Genomic DNA, 18,411 nt, shown 5'->3' on the forward strand with positions numbered 1-18,411 from the left:
CTAAATGTATTGTAGTCTATTCTTAGTTTTCATTCAACTTTTTTTAAAAAAAATATAATGCTATAGGTTTTTTTTAACAAAAAGAGGACAAATTAGAGGACTGGACCATAGACTTTATTAACAAAAGATTTTTAATTCATTTTTCTGAATTTTGAATTCCATACATATTAATTCTATTTATTATAATTCATTACTACTTGTTTTCTAGTTAAAAAAATCGGAACTACCAATCAGAGAAATTGATAAAAATGAGATTAATACTATTATTGATTGAGAAAAGGAACATAATAGTTTGTTCTCTATCGGAAATGGTTAACAGTACGCCATTTAAACCAAAAACAACGAATGAAATTGATCATGTTTCTTGAATAAAATTTGAGAGAAACATTAATTGTAGAATAAGCAATATTCATGCCCCCACGTGTACTTTTGAATAGAGGGGAATTCATTTGTTTATATTGTAGATTGTAGATTAGCCTAGAACTCCACTTGATAAACATTTGAAGGAGCCTTTTTTTTTTACAAAAACATTTGAATGCGCCTATCATTAGTTAAAATGAAATCATAAACAGAAATAGTAAAAGATATCATTCTAACATAAATAAAAGGATGAATCTTCTTGTACAAAGAAAAAGGTTGGATCTTGAATATCAAATTCCAAAAAAAAAAAATTACTTCCATTAATCAAGTTATCAGTACAGTATCAAAATTAATTCTTGATAAAGTATCTTCAACAAATTATGTTATGGAGATCTACATTGAAAATAAAAATCATGATAAAAAAATGATTCCTTCATTGATGATTAATGCATACGTGATCGTTGTAAGTGAAAAATTCAATAAAAAAATGGCTTGAAGATTGAACCAATGCAGCCCATGGTAAAAGATTGATATATCCATGAGAGTTTTTCATTAAGTTCATGACTATTTTGTAAAACAAATGAGATTAAAATTTAGATTAACAATTTTTCAAAAAAAAATTAATTAGCAAGATGTACACACATAATAATAACAATTCGCTACTCTAGAATGACCAGATCCACCTCATTAGAGCAACATCATGCCTTAGATATTTCATTATAAAATGTTTGGTTCGTTGAAAACACATGATTCTCTGTATCATGCATGCATGAGATTAAAATCAAATGAGGAGATTTCAGTGTCACTGTAATAGAAAATTGATAAAGCAATTGCAAAGCATAATTGAGAGGATATTCCAACAAATAAGAGTAAGAATTGTAAGATTGAATTGAGAGGATACAAAGTACAATTATACAGCACCATTGCTGCTACAATTGAGGAGCTGATTAAGGTTTTAGAGAATATGGGTTATTATTTGTCAAAAACAAGGTTAATTTGATTGATGAATTTGTATGGAGGTTAAGGGTGCGTTTGATGGTCAGGATAGGGAGACAGGATATGATACATTAATCATATCCTGCTTAAATCTCATGTTTGATGCACCAAAGGGATAGGATAAAATAAATCATTTTCCTATCCTATCCTGACTTTCCTTTGTAATTTCTATCCTGAGTATAGGCTGGGTTAGAAATTATCCTGATGGGATTAGAAGATCATTCCTTATTTATTACCTTGATATTCTGCCATTTTTAAAATCTTGTCATTTTTAAAATAATGATAATATGTATTTTTTTATTATAATTAATAACATGCCTTTTTTATAATATTTAATTAATTATGAGAGCAATTTTTTCATTTAATTATAATGATATCATGTTTGTTATCATGTGCACATCAAACACATGATATGATTAATGTTTATCATGTCCTTATCATATCCTATCTCTATCAAGCTTTATATCATATCCTGCCTCTATCCTATCCTGACCATCAAACGGGCCCTAAACGTGTGATATCTACAATTGAATTTTGATTGTTGAATTTTGAGTGGGATTATTACAATTATATGGCTAATAATTTCTCACAAAAGATGGTTAATTTGATTGCTGACTTTTGATTTGATTCCAATGGAAATTGAAGATATTATTTTAATAGTGTTAGTCAAACATATGAAGTTTTTTTTATTGTATTGATAACAATTGAATGCTAATGATATTATGTGATTTGAAATATGATTCTCATATAATTTGACTTTGAAAACAATTACCTCATTAGTCTACTTAGCATATCATTAATGATATTGAGAAAACAATGACATTGAGATATGTCATGTGTACTTTTTGAATAGAAAGGGATTGAAATGTTTATATTGTAGATTAAGGACTTTGCTCCTGTAACCAATTTTGGTCTAACAGCAATTTCAATCAAAAACGCAGATGGATGATTAAATGGTGAATATTTGATCTCTATACTCTGCATAAGTATTTGAGCTACTAGTACATATACATTTATCCTAGCATAGACAAGGGGTAGCCTCGGCTACCCCAAAAAATATATTATTCTTCAATTAGTTGGTATAAATTTATACCCGGCTACCTCAAATAATAAATACTGAGCTACCTCAAACAAATTCAGTTGCCGAATATTAGCATAAATAAGAGAGTAAAAATATTAATACAGATTGATAGATATATTTATATTGGTTTGATACTTCCGGTCTCAATACCAAGTATAGAAAAAACTTTTTTAAAGACAATAGTCATAAACAAATTAAATGGACAATGATTTTCTTGTAAATAACCCTTTTTTTTTGATCAATTAAGAAGAAATGATAAAAAACAAAAACAAACTACAATCTCATGCGAGCAACACCAAGAGCATCATCCAGAAGGGAATGATGCAGTTGAGGAGGGCAAACAATCCAAGTCTTAAAAGCATCCGAAGAAGAAGCACCATGCTTAGCAAGCCAATCCGCACACTCGTTGCCTTGACGGAGGGTATGATGAAAATTAACAATCCAATCTCTATGTTGCAGTTGGACAATCTGACTAATCAGAGGAGCATGAGGATGATGAGATTGGACATCCGACATGATTAAATCAAGAGCCATCATAGAGTCTGATTCAAGAATAATGTTCCTGTGTCCCGCATCATATGCAATACGAAGGCCGTGAAAAATGGCATCTTGTAAATAACCCTGTGTTTACATTGGAAAATACATTATTAAACTATTTAGTAAACGGTCAATTATAGATAAAATTGACTTATTGAATTGTATTTTACCCAATTTTTCTAAATAGCTATTGTCAATTTTGATCCTTTCTTGTTGCTTTAATTTACATTTCATATGTGAAAATTATTGTGATTTTTTTTTCTTGTATTGGTTAATTTCGGATTATATTTGTTTTTAGTCTCTACAACACTTGTAGTTTTTAAGTTAAGTTCCTAAAATCGGAACACCAACAGAAACACACATGGTGTGATTTACACTTGGGAAAAACCGAGTCCAGGGAGGTTCAAGTGTAATGTTGACGCATCCTTTTCCACTACCCTTAACAAAGTTGGATTTGGAGCTTGTATTCGTGATGCTGAAGGAAATTTTGTGATAGCAAGAACTGCTTGGACTACCCCTCTACTTGATGTCGATATGGGGGAGGCTATGGGTCTTTTAGCTGCATTGAAGTGGGTAAAAGAGCTAAACATGGTGCATATGGATTTCGAAACAGACTCAAAAGTTGTGGCTGATAGCATATATGGCATGGAGGGTGTCTCTGATTTCATGGCAATAATCAATGATTGTAGACACTTGTTGAGTACCGATTTAGTGAACTCTGATGTGAAGTTCATTATGAGACAAGTCAATGGTGTTGCTCATAGTTTAGATAAGAAAGCACTACACCACACTAGTCTCCACGTTCATCTTAACATTCCACATTGTATTTCTACTTTGATCAATAATGAAAAGCTATAAGCTTCTTTTTGTCAAAAAAAAAAAAAGTTAAGTTCCTAAGATTTTGTTTCATTTTAGTAACAATTTTTTGTTAGAGATTAAATACAAGACTAAAAAACTTTATTTTTTTGTAAAATTTAAAAAATCGTGACAAAAATTGAATAAATTTTCTGTAAGGACTAAACCTAAAAAAATTATAATATATGAGACTAAAAACATATTTTTTTTCATTAAATTTAATATATTGGTTTTAAAAATATTTTATTATTTCTTTATAGTTGGCCCCTGCGTAGATTTTTTGCTAGCTTCGCCGCTGTACATTGAGATCCTGCTATTGACATAAATAAAACATGTTTTGATTGAAGAGCTGAATTAGAAAAATGATAATGCTGGAGCTTTTCTCTTGTGATGTTAATCATGGTTTCTGACTTGGTGGAAGTGGACAATCATTTCCTTTCCTTTTCAATTTTGAAACAATCATTTTCTATTCTTTCATTTTTTTCTTTAGATTCTTTCGTTGTTTTATATAGAAAAATAACAAGGCTTCAACAAGAAAATTTTCTTTCCTAAATCGAGTAATGATAGAAATATAACAAGGCTTCAACAACAGCCAAAGTTTGATAGAAAATTCAACCTGCAACGGCGGCCTTCAATTTCCATTATAAGCAAAAATAAATTTTACCAACAAAAAACTAAATAGAAAGTTGTATAAACTGTTTTGTTTTCTTGAACTCATCTTTTGAAAGAACTTTTATCTGATGAGTGACATTATTATTCTTCTTGAGAGGGTGATTGATTTCCATTTCGTAGTCGCCGTGGAAAAGGGAGGCCTCAAAGTATCCATTTTGGTCTGTCATCCCTGATATTTTTGCTCTCCCCCATTCATTGATCAGCCGATCGACAACATCACCTGCAGGCAAGTTCTTGAAATTGTTATCTGTCAAGCAAATCCTATAACAACCTTGTGGCGACCACGCTGTCCACATTATAATGCCCTGAATCCCAGGATGAGAATGTGCCTCTCTAAGAACCTGCTCGAAGTACCATGCCTACACAAATCATAAGTGAAAAACTAAATTAGTTTCAGAGTTTAATTTATATGCATTGTCGGTGTAATTTTTTTGTTACCTGATTAGGTTGGCTTGCGACGTCTAATTCAGTGATCCATATTGGCAAACCAGTGGCGCGAAGGGTATCAAGGGCAGCTCTCATATAAGGCAAGTTAGGAGGACTACTAGGGAAATGAGACTCAAGTCCAATTCCAAGAGGCAATCGGCTATTCACACTTTGAATCTCTTTGATCTTTTGGATATACCTTGGTGGGGTTGATAAACCGTCTCTACTATCCTCAATGGTATTATATTCATTCATGAACAAAGTAGTTTGTCTGTCAATGTTGTGAACCTCATTAAACATCCTAGCTGAAAATTTTTGCCCTAGTTTACTTTCAAAGAACGAGAAATGCAGGTTTTCATTAACAACATCCCAACCAATAAGCTGTCCCTTGTATCTTGGTACAATGGAATTCAACCTGTTTTCGACTGCAGCGTTAAGCTGGTTCGGTGACAGTGAAGAAACCCAATAAGGTTGGTATTTAGGATCATCCCAAAATATATTGTGGCCTCTAACAGCAATACCGTGTTTCTTTGCATACCGTAGCATCACATCAGCGTCAAAGTAGTTATCTTTGCCTTGAGCATATTCATTCGTGTACCACTTCATTTCATTTTCAAATGTGGTAACCGTGAACCTAGATGCAAACCAATGCTGATATGCAATATTGTTCAGGATGTTTTTGTTGATGGCACTTCCAAATGGAAAACCATACCTCTTCATTGTAAGAGATATACTTGCATTTGGTAAAGAGTGCCCTTGTTCGTCAACGGCTTGAACTACTACTTTCCTCTTGCGGGCCTGTCAAGTTAGAATTAAACTTGTTATGCACGCACTCTATCCTTTTATTAATTTTACACATATTTTCATAAGAATTAAATAATGTTCACCTTTTCGATACTTTGTTCTTGATGAGACCTCCATTGCTTTTCTGTGAATGGTTGCAACGATATGTTGTCGACCCAAATTTCCGCAGAAGTATTATTGCTCTACAAAATCCATCATTTTAAAGAATTAAACAAATATACCCGTAGTTTATCATTTAATAAGAAATACAAAATTAGAACTATGCAGTACCTCGAAGTAGAGCTCAGCTGCTCCTGTTGTATCTGCTATAAGACCCCCCTTAAGCATGGACCAGCATTTAGAATATGCATAAATGGCACCACCAAATTTAAATCCTTTGGTTGTTTTGACTACTGCTGTGACAGGAACATTTTCCTCACTCACTTGTATCCAAGCCGATAAAGAATAATACAATCCTTTTCGTAGGTAAATCTTCTGAGAGACACTATCATGTGGTTGATTTCTGCTATGCGCTACCACAAATTTGTTGCCGAATGATTCTCTGTATTCTATTATTGCATTTCCAAATGCTGTCCATCCTTGTAGTCCATCATTCAATTCCGGGTTTTTTATGATTCCTCCATTATACTGAGGCTTTTGTGGGAGTGCCAAACACTGAAGTCGAAAACAAGTAGCAACTACGATTAGAGTTGAATTTTACTGTGACACCTTTCAAGATAAAAATGAGTCAGAAAGCTTACTTCGACGTTCGCACTATAATCATAGGATAATGCTTCAGCTTCAAAACCTGTGGTAACATGTTTTTTTTTTGTTATTAATTTTATGTATTCTCAGATGCTTTCATTCATCAAATTATTATATCATAGGAAAATAAAAATGGGCAATCACTTATTCAACGTAATACTTTTTTCTTGCTTAATATATACAGACGTAACATATATATCATTAAATAATTTTGTATAGTAACTTCAATTTTTTCAATTAATAAATAGGATTTGAAACCAAAACTAATTGGGGTTCGAATGGTTAATCAATTTTCGAAAAACCCTAATTCGACTTTTGGATGAAACAATTATTAGTTAGAGATCCGAACTCCACATTACTATGGAGGTAAGAACCAGAGGATTAACATAAAAAAAACATCAAAAAACGAAAGTAGAATTTCATTGAGAAAATAAATAAATTACATCGACAAATTCCATACCGCTAATGTTGAAAATAATGAATATGTAGTGTTAATTGCATAAATCAGTGTAACGCTTCTAAAAATGGCAAAATCAAAGCGTTTGTAACATTCAATAGCCCAAATCACCAATAGTTTGTTTTAACCGATTGAAATCTATGTTTTAAAAGTGAGAGTTTTTTCTTAAAAAGAAAAAGAACAGAAGAGGTGGTGATATTTGTGCTTAGCAATTTTGTTAACCTATAACTATCAATTTTATTCTCATCAAAAAAATAAAAATAAAACTATCAATTTTACTATTAATTTTTATAACTATTGTCCCTGCAAGCATAATTCAGTTGACATGAACCATACATTAGGGTTCGAAACTCAAGCTCGAACCCGGATGAAAATCTAACAGCTAGACTATGGTAAAAAAAATATATCTATAATGAAAATACTAAGAGTAAAAAAATATTAGTTTTACTAAAAAAAAAACTAATTTTCATACTTTAAGGTGAATGTTACGAATGAAACTGTTGCGTTCATATAAGAAAACAAAATTATAAACATCATCTAAAACGTACTCTCTCAGGTATCGAATATAGATTGTTTCCATCTTAATTGAATAAATTATATACATAGTATATATTATTAACTAGATACATTAGTTATGAATTTGAAAAAAAGAATCTTCTCTTATATTCGATATCGGAGGAAGTAGTTTAACTTTGTTTGCTTAAGTTGAGAAACAATAACCCTAATGAAGAGTGGAGATTCGTGGTTACAAACCTGAAAGTAGGATGACACAAAGCACATGGACAATATTCATGTTTTTGCATCAAAAGTTCTCCGAAGAAGAAAAGAAAAACAAAAAATATGGGAGTGAAATTTTAGAGAGGAGTAATATTTTAAGTTGAAGCAAACCGTCGTTTTTATAGACATGATGATGACGATATGTGTCCTATAAGTCACAAACTGGTGCATTTAATTGACATGATCACCTATAATCAAAGCATATAATTAATTTCCAATTCCTTTCCAATTCATACGGTAGAAAAAAAAAAGAATTTTGACAAGAAATACGGTAGTAGATTTAAACTTTAGATATATGGTTTCATTGATTTTTATTTTTTTTTATAAACGGGTCATGTTAACAAGTGTTCCGGACACTGGTTAAGTATACTAAGGAATGAAGTTATTACTAAAAAAATATATTTTTTGACTTTTTATGGATTGATTACACAATCTTCAATGCAATAACTAGTATATTATTTTATATTTTTAGTATATTTAATCAACACAGACACCGGTTAGCATTTTCCATTATATAATTAACCGATTTTGTTTTAAAAGAAAGGGAAATGATAACCGGTGCCCCCGGGACACTGGTTAAGGATATGAAAATGGAATATATAGTAGTTAATGCATTGAAGTTGTGTAATTAATTTATAATAAAGTCAAAAACAATTTCCTTTTATAGTAATAATTCCCTTTTATGGTATGTTTAATCAGTGCCCCGAGGCACCGGTTAGCAACACCCTAAAAAAAATTAACCGACTTAGATTGGAGTATTTTTTTTATGAGCTTGATTTAACTTTAACACGTGCCATAAACATTTTATTTTTCTTTTTGGGTTCTTTGGCACACTAAACATTATTATATATATATAGGGTTTTGCTAGAAGCCACCCATGAAGGTGTCTTTTAGCAATCCACACCTCAAGGTGTGATTTCCACTTTTTAGTTATAACTTTGCTAAAAGACACCTTCATAAAAGGTGTCTTCTAGCAAAACCCATATATATATATGATCTATCCAGTGAGGATGGATAAGAGGCAACGGTGGCGGAAAGTGATCCGGTGCGGCGGTAATGAGTCTTCGTGTAACACCCCAATTTTTAAATATTAATTTATTGATATTATTGTTATATAATATTAGTAATATTAATATTACTAGGAATTGTCTGTTTAATGTTTTCAATATATGTTGTAGGATTGTGGGTATTTACTGAATATATGAACTAGTGAATTGTTGAAAAATAGAAGATTATGAGATATTAAGGAGTAAAGAATATTTTTAGCAAATATAAGAGAATATAGACGTATTAGTAAAACAGAGGTTTAATTAAGTAAGTTGAGTAGTATTTTAATTAAAATAAATAGAAGGAGGTGTAAATAGTGGAGCCTAATAGTTATAATAGAATAATAACAAACTCTAGAGGTGGAGATAGTAATCTAAAAATATTAGTAACAAACCTAGAGGTAATCTGAAAAGATTAGTAACAAACTCAACTAAAGCTTATAAATAGAGAAGAGAATTAGAGAGAAAGGGTTACCAAGAAAGAGAGAAACGAGACGGCAAAAGAAAGGCTAGGGTTGTGGAGAAAAGAGGCAAAGGAGGCAAAGAGAGAAGAGCTTAGGAAGAGATTCAACCGTAGGAATTCATCAGTTTACCAAAACTAGAGGTAAGAGGGGAGTCTCTATTTACCATAAGGGTTGTATAAACATATGGGTAGTGAAGGGATTGTGTTTTTCTTCTTTGTTTTCATGATTTTTTTTATGAATTCATGTTAAATTCATGCTTTAATTTACTGTGTAATTATGAGTATGTGATTATTTGTGAATCTATGAAGTTGTGTTTTTTTTGAATTTTATGTTAAAATAATTTTCCTCCATTCACGTGATTATTTATTTAATTTCACATGAGTCATTATAATTGAAACCTGACAAGTTAATTATTTGGTGAATTGAAATATATATGGAATGGAAAAGTGGCTCTGTTAAGGTTGCCTAGCATAGCACTGCCAAACAACCACCTATTGCATAACTCTATAGAATCACTTGCTTTGTTACATGAAAGCAACGTGTATAACCACCGTCAATTCAATTGTTTTCTTTTGAATCAGCTTTCAAATTCTACCAAGTAGTTTTCAAATTGTCATGACTACCTATTAGGTTTTGATTGGTTCCATCGAGAACTAATAAGTGGGAAGGGTATTTCTAAACAAATTAATCTAATCTAAATCATTAATTTTGGATGAGTTTTATATACATATACTTTTTTCTTTTGTGGCCGTAACAGTTCCTATTTATGTTCTAGAGTTTAACTTCAATTGAAGAAGCATTAAAGTTATCAAACTAATTAAATCTTTTTATCGGTTCTTCTGTTTCTTTTCTTCAGTATCCAAAGATAATTGGAATTTGGTGTTTAGGTGGGTTATTTTATTTAGGAATTGAAGAAATTTGGTTTCTTACTTTTAGAATCTAGTTATCAGTATAAGGATTGGTTCTTTGATGAATTTAATAATAAGATGTGTAATTTATGTATTATTTAGCGATGTCTATTTAATCTGCTATTTAATGATGGTGCATATGATATTTGAAGATGTGATTTAAAGATGTGTTATATAAAGATGTGTTATTTGAAGATGTGTTGATATAAAGATGTGTTGTTATAAAGATGTGTAGTTTTTGAGTCATTGAATGATGTGCATTGTTGAGTCTTTATTTGTGTTCATGCATTCATGGTCAGTCCGATTTAAAGATGTGTTTAAAGATGGGGGATAAATCAGTAACATAACTCTGATATCCAAAACCGGTACCACATGCATGTAGAGTCGAGTTAGACACATTTCATACATAATTGCAAGTCTATTTGAAGATGTGTAATTTAAAGATATATTATTTTAAGATGTGTAACTATTTAAAGATGTGATATTCAATGATGTGCTTCTATATGGTTTTGTATGAATAGTTTGTATTTTACTAAATGTCTATTCATTATTCTTAAATGATGTTGATGCTTACATGTTTTTATAAGATGTCGATTAGTGCCTATTGATTTTATTAAATAAATGTATATGTTTTAATGTGAATATTATCTGACTGTGATGTATACATGCCTAAATATAATTGATGTGCTCTTTTATCTGAATCTATACATGTGCTTATGCATCTCTTGTGTTGGATATATTCTCACCCTCTTAAATTTGGCTGTACTCTCGTCGGGTACAGGTTCGCAGGAAGAAGAGAATTAGTAGCAGTGAGTAGCTGGAGACGTCATTGGCGCCTCCTCATTTATTTAATTGCATTCTTGGAGTTTTATAGAGTCGGTGCTCTGATTAGTAACACTAAGAGTCGGGACATCCTTTTATTTATTTTCTAGATTTTGTTTTAGAATTCATTTTGAATTCAGTTTTGTTGGAGATTTTATGATGTGACACTTTTAGTGATGTCTTTTTTTAGAATTATCCCATTGCGACATTTTTGAAGTTATAAATTAGTTTACTTTGGATTTTTAGAAGATGTGTGACACCCTTGCATGTTTAATTAATTATCGTATTTTTATTAGAAAATAAAATGTGGGATTAGGGTGTTACATAGTGGTATCAGAGCAGGTCGGTCCAGTCCGGGCCAAAACTTCTTTGTTTTTCCTTTGTATGTGATAGGTACGTAAATACCGTCGATACTCGTTTCATTCTAATAGATGGACCATGGTGATGCAGAACGAAATGGCTGGAAGGAACGATCAAGCGATTGCAAATGCTATGACTGCAGTGGCTCAAGCTTTGAACAATGCTCTTCAAGGACAGCAAAATCAAAATGGAGGGGCTGATGAGCAACGATTGGACAGGTTTATGAGGAACAATCCACCAACTTTCAAAGGGAGATATGATCCTGAAGGGGCACAAGTTTGGTTGCAAGGAATCGAAAGAATTTTCAGAGCAATGGTGACTACTGATGAACAAAAGGTTAGACTGGCAACACATATGCTGGCGGAGGAAGCTGAGTACTGGTGGACAAATACCCGTCAAAGAATGGAAGCTGCGGGTGTTGGAATCACATGGGAAGTCTTTAGAAGAGAGTTCTTAGATAAGTACTTTCCGGCCGACGTTCGTAACAAAAAGGAGATTGAATTTCTTGAGTTGAAGCAGGGAAACATGTTAGTTGCTGATTATGCTGCCAAGTTCGAAGAACTTTCTCGTTTTTGCCCGCATTACAATGCTGTGGGAGCTGAGGCCTCTAAGTGTGTGAAGTTTGAGAGTGGTTTACGCCCAGAAATCAAACAATTCATTGGTTATCAGGAGATTCGGGTATTTTCGGTGTTGGTTAACAAGTGTAGAATCTATGATGAGGATAGCAGAGCCAGGTCAACTTATTACAAGAGCATCAGTGACAAGAAGAGTAAAGGTCAAGATCGTGGCAAACCTTATGTGGCTTTAGCAGATAAGGGAAAGGAGGAGGTGACTGGTGGGTCTAAGCAAAGTGGGGGAGAAGAAAGATGCTTCAAGTGCGGTGGAACTGGACACCGTTTCGCTGACTGCAAGAATCCTACATTGACATGTTTTCAATGTGGGAGGACTGGACATCGTGCAAATGAGTGCAAGAATAAAGAAGTAATCTGCTACAGCTGTGGAGAATCTGGTCACATCAGCACTAAGTGTCCGAATCCGAAGAAGGTGAAGTCAAATGGAAAAGTTTTTGCTTTGAGTGGTGAAGAGAGTTCAGAGCCAGTCAACCTAATTCAAGGTAATTTTCGAGGACGAAAATTCTTTAAGTGGGGGAGAGTTGTAACACCCCAATTTTTAAATATTAATTTATTGATATTATTGTTATATAATATTAGTAATATTAATATTACTAGGAATTGTCTGTTTAATGTTTTCAATATATGTTGTAGGATTGTGGGTATTTACTGAATATATGAACTAGTGAATTGTTGAAAAATAGAAGATTATGAGATATTAAGGAGTAAAGAATATTTTTAGCAAATATAAGAGAATATAGACGTATTAGTAAAACAGAGGTTTAATTAAGTAAGTTGAGTAGTATTTTAATTAAAATAAATAGAAGGAGGTGTAAATAGTGGAGCCTAATAGTTATAATAGAATAATAACAAACTCTAGAGGTGGAGATAGTAATCTAAAAATATTAGTAACAAACCTAGAGGTAATCTGAAAAGATTAGTAACAAACTCAACTAAAGCTTATAAATAGAGAAGAGAATTAGAGAGAAAGGGTTACCAAGAAAGAGAGAAACGAGACGGCAAAAGAAAGGCTAGGGTTGTGGAGAAAAGAGGCAAAGGAGGCAAAGAGAGAAGAGCTTAGGAAGAGATTCAACCGTAGGAATTCATCAGTTTACCAAAACTAGAGGTAAGAGGGGAGTCTCTATTTACCATAAGGGTTGTATAAACATATGGGTAGTGAAGGGATTGTGTTTTTCTTCTTTGTTTTCATGATTTTTTTTATGAATTCATGTTAAATTCATGCTTTAATTTACTGTGTAATTATGAGTATGTGATTATTTGTGAATCTATGAAGTTGTGTTTTTTTTGAATTTTATGTTAAAATAATTTTCCTCCATTCACGTGATTATTTATTTAATTTCACATGAGTCATTATAATTGAAACCTGACAAGTTAATTATTTGGTGAATTGAAATATATATGGAATGGAAAAGTGGCTCTGTTAAGGTTGCCTAGCATAGCACTGCCAAACAACCACCTATTGCATAACTCTATAGAATCACTTGCTTTGTTACATGAAAGCAACGTGTATAACCACCGTCAATTCAATTGTTTTCTTTTGAATCAGCTTTCAAATTCTACCAAGTAGTTTTCAAATTGTCATGACTACCTATTAGGTTTTGATTGGTTCCATCGAGAACTAATAAGTGGGAAGGGTATTTCTAAACAAATTAATCTAATCTAAATCATTAATTTTGGATGAGTTTTATATACATATACTTTTTTCTTTTGTGGCCGTAACAGTTCCTATTTATGTTCTAGAGTTTAACTTCAATTGAAGAAGCATTAAAGTTATCAAACTAATTAAATCTTTTTATCGGTTCTTCTGTTTCTTTTCTTCAGTATCCAAAGATAATTGGAATTTGGTGTTTAGGTGGGTTATTTTATTTAGGAATTGAAGAAATTTGGTTTCTTACTTTTAGAATCTAGTTATCAGTATAAGGATTGGTTCTTTGATGAATTTAATAATAAGATGTGTAATTTATGTATTATTTAGCGATGTCTATTTAATCTGCTATTTAATGATGGTGCATATGATATTTGAAGATGTGATTTAAAGATGTGTTATATAAAGATGTGTTATTTGAAGATGTGTTGATATAAAGATGTGTTGTTATAAAGATGTGTAGTTTTTGAGTCATTGAATGATGTGCATTGTTGAGTCTTTATTTGTGTTCATGCATTCATGGTCAGTCCGATTTAAAGATGTGTTTAAAGATGGGGGATAAATCAGTAACATAACTCTGATATCCAAAACCGGTACCACATGCATGTAGAGTCGAGTTAGACACATTTCATACATAATTGCAAGTCTATTTGAAGATGTGTAATTTAAAGATATATTATTTTAAGATGTGTAACTATTTAAAGATGTGATATTCAATGATGTGCTTCTATATGGTTTTGTATGAATAGTTTGTATTTTACTAAATGTCTATTCATTATTCTTAAATGATGTTGATGCTTACATGTTTTTATAAGATGTCGATTAGTGCCTATTGATTTTATTAAATAAATGTATATGTTTTAATGTGAATATTATCTGACTGTGATGTATACATGCCTAAATATAATTGATGTGCTCTTTTATCTGAATCTATACATGTGCTTATGCATCTCTTGTGTTGGATATATTCTCACCCTCTTAAATTTGGCTGTACTCTCGTCGGGTACAGGTTCGCAGGAAGAAGAGAATTAGTAGCAGTGAGTAGCTGGAGACGTCATTGGCGCCTCCTCATTTATTTAATTGCATTCTTGGAGTTTTATAGAGTCGGTGCTCTGATTAGTAACACTAAGAGTCGGGACATCCTTTTATTTATTTTCTAGATTTTGTTTTAGAATTCATTTTGAATTCAGTTTTGTTGGAGATTTTATGATGTGACACTTTTAGTGATGTCTTTTTTTAGAATTATCCCATTGCGACATTTTTGAAGTTATAAATTAGTTTACTTTGGATTTTTAGAAGATGTGTGACACCCTTGCATGTTTAATTAATTATCGTATTTTTATTAGAAAATAAAATGTGGGATTAGGGTGTTACACTTCGCGGTGGAACGAAAGGTGCACGAAGGCACGTTAGCACTCTAACGCTCAAGTCAGTAATGGAACTGAGAAAGAGTGTGTAGAAAGTGTTGTGAAAAGTGAATCATACCTTGAGGGTAAAGCTTAGTCATCCTTATATAGGCAGTGCGTTGAGGATAACCGACTTTGGGTTCTGCAGCGTGTGATTAGGGAGCGGTTAGAGGACACCTGGAGGGTAATCCTCGCACGGAGGCGTGTTTGGATGTGGTGCGGTGCACAAAAGTTGGCGTGTTCCTTCAGGCATGGGGTATTAAGGCGGTGCATGTTTAGGCCATGTGTCAACGTGGGATTGGTCTGTTGACTGGTCCAAAATAGTTGCCCCCCAAGCCGTTGGTGCCTTTATGGCACAATGGCTTTTAGCTGTAAAAAGAGACGTTCATTCAGGTGCCAGCGGATGTTGGCGCCTTTGAACTTTTTGCTTGTAATAAGTTTATCCGTCCTGAGGAAGGTGGTGTTCGTGAAGAGTTAGTGGGGGTAGTTGGCATTTAATGCTTTGAACTGAAATATTCCTGACGTGATGGTTGTTCAGTTTTACATTTCGCATGTCCGCTTCGTGGTTTGAACTCGCATCGAGTATTGCGTTATACGCGCGCACTTGAGTATCCTTCGTGGTTCAAGTCCATTTCCCAGCTGTTGGATCGAAACCTTTAGGTTTATTCTTTTCTGAGTCGTTGATCTGGATGCTTTGGAGTCTATAAAAAGGGAAAATATTTTTTTCCAGTTTTCGCTTCCAGCTCTCCACTTATTTTGCAAGAAGCTCTTTCATCGTTGCCCTTCCAACCTAACCTTCTTAAGGATTTCACTGCATTTCACCTTGTCTTCCCCTAATTATTTCGAGCGAGAATCTCTCCATCTTTGGCTGAAGTTTTTAGATTACCAAGCTTTTGGGGGCTTCTATTTTCTTTTTGAAGGTCACACAATTTACAAGGTATTTCCTCCTCTTTGCATTATGTTTAACTTCTTTACTTTGTGTATTCAGATTTTCGAGGTTGAAGGTGAAAAATGAGTGTTCGTTCTAAGTGTCTTGAGGGTTCGGTTGATTTGTTGTCTGGTGGTAGTTCTTCCTTTGTTGGTGGTGAGGATGGATCCTAAGACTGTCAGTGCATTAGGGTAGGTACTGGTTTCACATCCCCCCCCCCCCCCCCTCATTACCTTGGAGAATCTTGTTATGGTTACTGATTTTGAAGGGGACGTTTTATATCGCAAGATGCAGGCGTCCTCCTTCTCATAGGGAAGTTGTTTGGTGATTAGAAGAATGTTCTACAGCCCATGAATACGGTTCCCCCTCTCTTTTCAGGAGGGACAGTGTTGCGCGAATGGAATGAGATTGCGGGTCTTCTCGTTCTGAGTTCGATTATAGTTGGGTTGGTAGCATTGTTACGGATGCTTGTTCTATTTATCAAATGGCCGCTCAGGTAGAATAGATTACTTGGTGCGTTCCCGGAACCTGGCAATTTGAAGGTCCAAAGGGAGTGAAGAGAGCGTGTAGCCAGTTTAAAGGGTGTGGCTTCATTACATTTGACATTTTGAACGGGGAGCTTGATGCGTCTTCCCCTTTTAGTAACTTTGAATTGGGGGTGCTCCGTCATCTAAAAGTGGCGCCCTCTCAGCTTTATCCTCTCTCCTGGGCCTTTGTAAAGGTCTTTCAATTTTGGTGCGAATATAAAGGGCTTTGGTTGAGACATCACCCAAGGTAACTGATGACACAACTTGTTCCGGTACTTCATTCAGCCTTGTCTTGATAAATGTTAGAAATGAGGTACCCATGCATGATCTTCCAAAGTCTTCAGAGCATGTTCTGAAGCAAGTTTCACATGATAAAGATTCGGCATTCCCCTCTCCCTTCCAAGGGGCCATGTCGGAGACTCAAATGATTCGTGTTATTGGAACAACGGTGAATAACGAGCAATCCGTTGTTTATTCAAATTCGAGATATGCAAGAAAATGGAGCTGAACGTCCTTTCTAGTCCCCCTATTGTATGTATTTTTCCTCTTTTTTAATAATATTTTATGAGACAGGCAGTAAAGGATGGGTTTCTTAGAGGTGTCAACCTTGTTGGGATATATAAGTTTCCTTCTAATGCATGTCCTCCAACTGAAAAAGAAACCTTTTCTTTAAATCAATCATTAATATAAGTTTTAAAATTATGAACTGTGTTTTTCTATGAAATTTTGATTTAGATTAAAAGTAAAAATATAAATGATTGTTGCTTTCAAATTATATCAAATCAAATTAACCGTGTTTATCTATTTCAATGACACCAACAATATAACAAAATAAATATAACCTAAATTATCCTTTTGATGACACCAACAACAATTAGTATTATAGAAAAAATTGTTTTAGGGTATAATTGGGATATGAAAAGTAAGTATAAATATGTTCATCTAGTTTGTTACACTTTTTAAATGATAAAGGAAAAAACCGGATATATATATATATATATATATATATATATATATATATATATATATATATCTTGTGTTTATTACCTTTTTTTTTTAATATTTACATTTATTCTTATATATTTGTTGCCTGTGTCATTTATATTGAAAATTGAGGGCATTTTTGGAAGAGAAAAAGCCAGCTTAAAAGAGCTGAAAGAGTTATTTTCTTTATATATATATATTTGTTGCACGTGAGTGCCCGTCTTTCTGCTCTTTTTATTGTGCTAACGTTTGAAAATTAATAACCGTGTTTTTTTATGAAATTTTGATTTGAATTAAAATGAAAAATATTAATGTGTGTTGCTTTCAAGTTATAACAAACTAAACTAATCATGATTATTTATTTCAATGACATCAACAATATAACGAGAAAAAATATAATCCAAATTCATTTTTTTAATGACACCAACAACGATCTTTATTATAAAAAAAGTTGTTTAAGGGTATAATTGAGATAATGAAAAAGTAAGTATAAATATGCTCATATAGTTTGTTACACTTTTTAAATGATAAAGGAAAAAAAAACCAGACATATATATATTCATATCGTGTTTGTTACAAATTTTTTAATATTTAAATTTATACTTATCTAATCTATTTATTACATGTGTTATTTATTTGTATTTAAAATTGAGGGCATTTTTGGAAAGAAAAAAACAGTCCAAAAGAGCTGAAAGAAGTGTTTTCTTTATATATAGTATAGATTTATTTTATGTTGTATTTAGTTTTGACAAAATTTTATATTTGTGACGAGTAACGATATTCAAACATAAAAAATTGGACAATTTATGGGAAAACTTACAAAACCAAGTCTCAAATCTAGGATTGGACATGCAATAGTGCTAAAACTCAAAGAGTGTTTGCCGTCTATTTGAGCCTCATAAGGCTTGAAAAATTACTCTTTTCAATTGCGCGTGGATGATATCCCATTTACACAAATAAAAACTTACAAAACCAAGTGG

At 32.7% G+C, this 18,411-nt stretch overlaps 3 protein-coding genes across 4 annotated transcripts; 2 read left to right on the top strand and 1 right to left on the bottom strand.

Moving 5' to 3' along the window:
- The first annotated feature begins 3,038 nt into the window (after positions 1-3,038).
- LOC146921761 (uncharacterized) lies at positions 3,039-3,832 on the top strand. The gene is made up of 2 exons (XM_085711377.1): positions 3,039-3,048; positions 3,372-3,832. Exons 1-2 carry the CDS (start codon positions 3,039-3,041, stop codon positions 3,830-3,832), a joined length of 471 nt encoding a protein of 156 aa, XP_085567503.1.
- A 595-nt stretch (positions 3,833-4,427) lies between these two features.
- On the bottom strand, positions 4,428-7,725 carry LOC146921762 (endo-1,4-beta-xylanase 5-like). Its single transcript, XM_085710792.1, has 6 exons — positions 7,686-7,725; positions 6,472-6,518; positions 6,002-6,385; positions 5,815-5,913; positions 4,940-5,725; positions 4,428-4,860 (listed from the first exon to the last, which is right to left on the bottom strand). The coding sequence occupies exons 1-6, from the start codon at positions 7,723-7,725 to the stop codon at positions 4,504-4,506; spliced, it is 1,713 nt and encodes a 570-aa protein (XP_085566918.1). The 3' UTR covers positions 4,428-4,503.
- Positions 7,726-9,199: 1,474 nt separating this feature from the next.
- LOC146921763 (uncharacterized) lies at positions 9,200-14,829 on the top strand. Of its 2 annotated transcripts, XM_085715052.1 has the most exons (4): positions 9,200-9,359; positions 10,909-10,936; positions 11,400-12,423; positions 14,596-14,829. In XM_085715052.1, exons 3-4 carry the CDS (start codon positions 11,406-11,408, stop codon positions 14,616-14,618), a joined length of 1,041 nt encoding a protein of 346 aa, XP_085571178.1. In that variant the 5' UTR covers positions 9,200-9,359; positions 10,909-10,936; positions 11,400-11,405; the 3' UTR covers positions 14,619-14,829. The 2 variants fall into 2 exon arrangements, with proteins under 2 accessions (XP_085571178.1, XP_085571177.1); XM_085715051.1 differs by lacking the exon at positions 10,909-10,936 and having other exon boundaries at positions 9,201-9,359.
- Positions 14,830-18,411: the final 3,582 nt, after the last annotated feature.

This window comes from Medicago sativa, chromosome 5 (assembly GCF_051527215.1).
Source record: "Medicago sativa cultivar Bolivia chromosome 5, Bolivia_mono, whole genome shotgun sequence".
Taxonomy (NCBI): Eukaryota; Viridiplantae; Streptophyta; class Magnoliopsida; order Fabales; family Fabaceae; genus Medicago; species Medicago sativa.

Excerpts from the sequence above, each read along its gene's own strand:
- LOC146921763 (XM_085715052.1), top strand. The coding sequence starts at position 11,406 with ATGGCTGGAAGGAACGATCAAGCGATTGCAAATGCTATGACTGCAGTG. Across the intron at positions 12,424-14,595 it reads GCCAGTCAACCTAATTCAAG|GTTCGCAGGAAGAAGAGAAT; the intron begins GTAATTTTCGAG and ends CGTCGGGTACAG.
- LOC146921762 (XM_085710792.1), bottom strand. The coding sequence starts at position 7,725 with ATGAATATTGTCCATGTGCTTTGTGTCATCCTACTTTCAG. Across the intron at positions 6,519-7,685 it reads TTGTGTCATCCTACTTTCAG|GTTTTGAAGCTGAAGCATTA; the intron begins GTTTGTAACCAC and ends ATGTTACCACAG. Across the intron at positions 6,386-6,471 it reads ATTATAGTGCGAACGTCGAA|TGTTTGGCACTCCCACAAAA; the intron begins GTAAGCTTTCTG and ends TTTCGACTTCAG.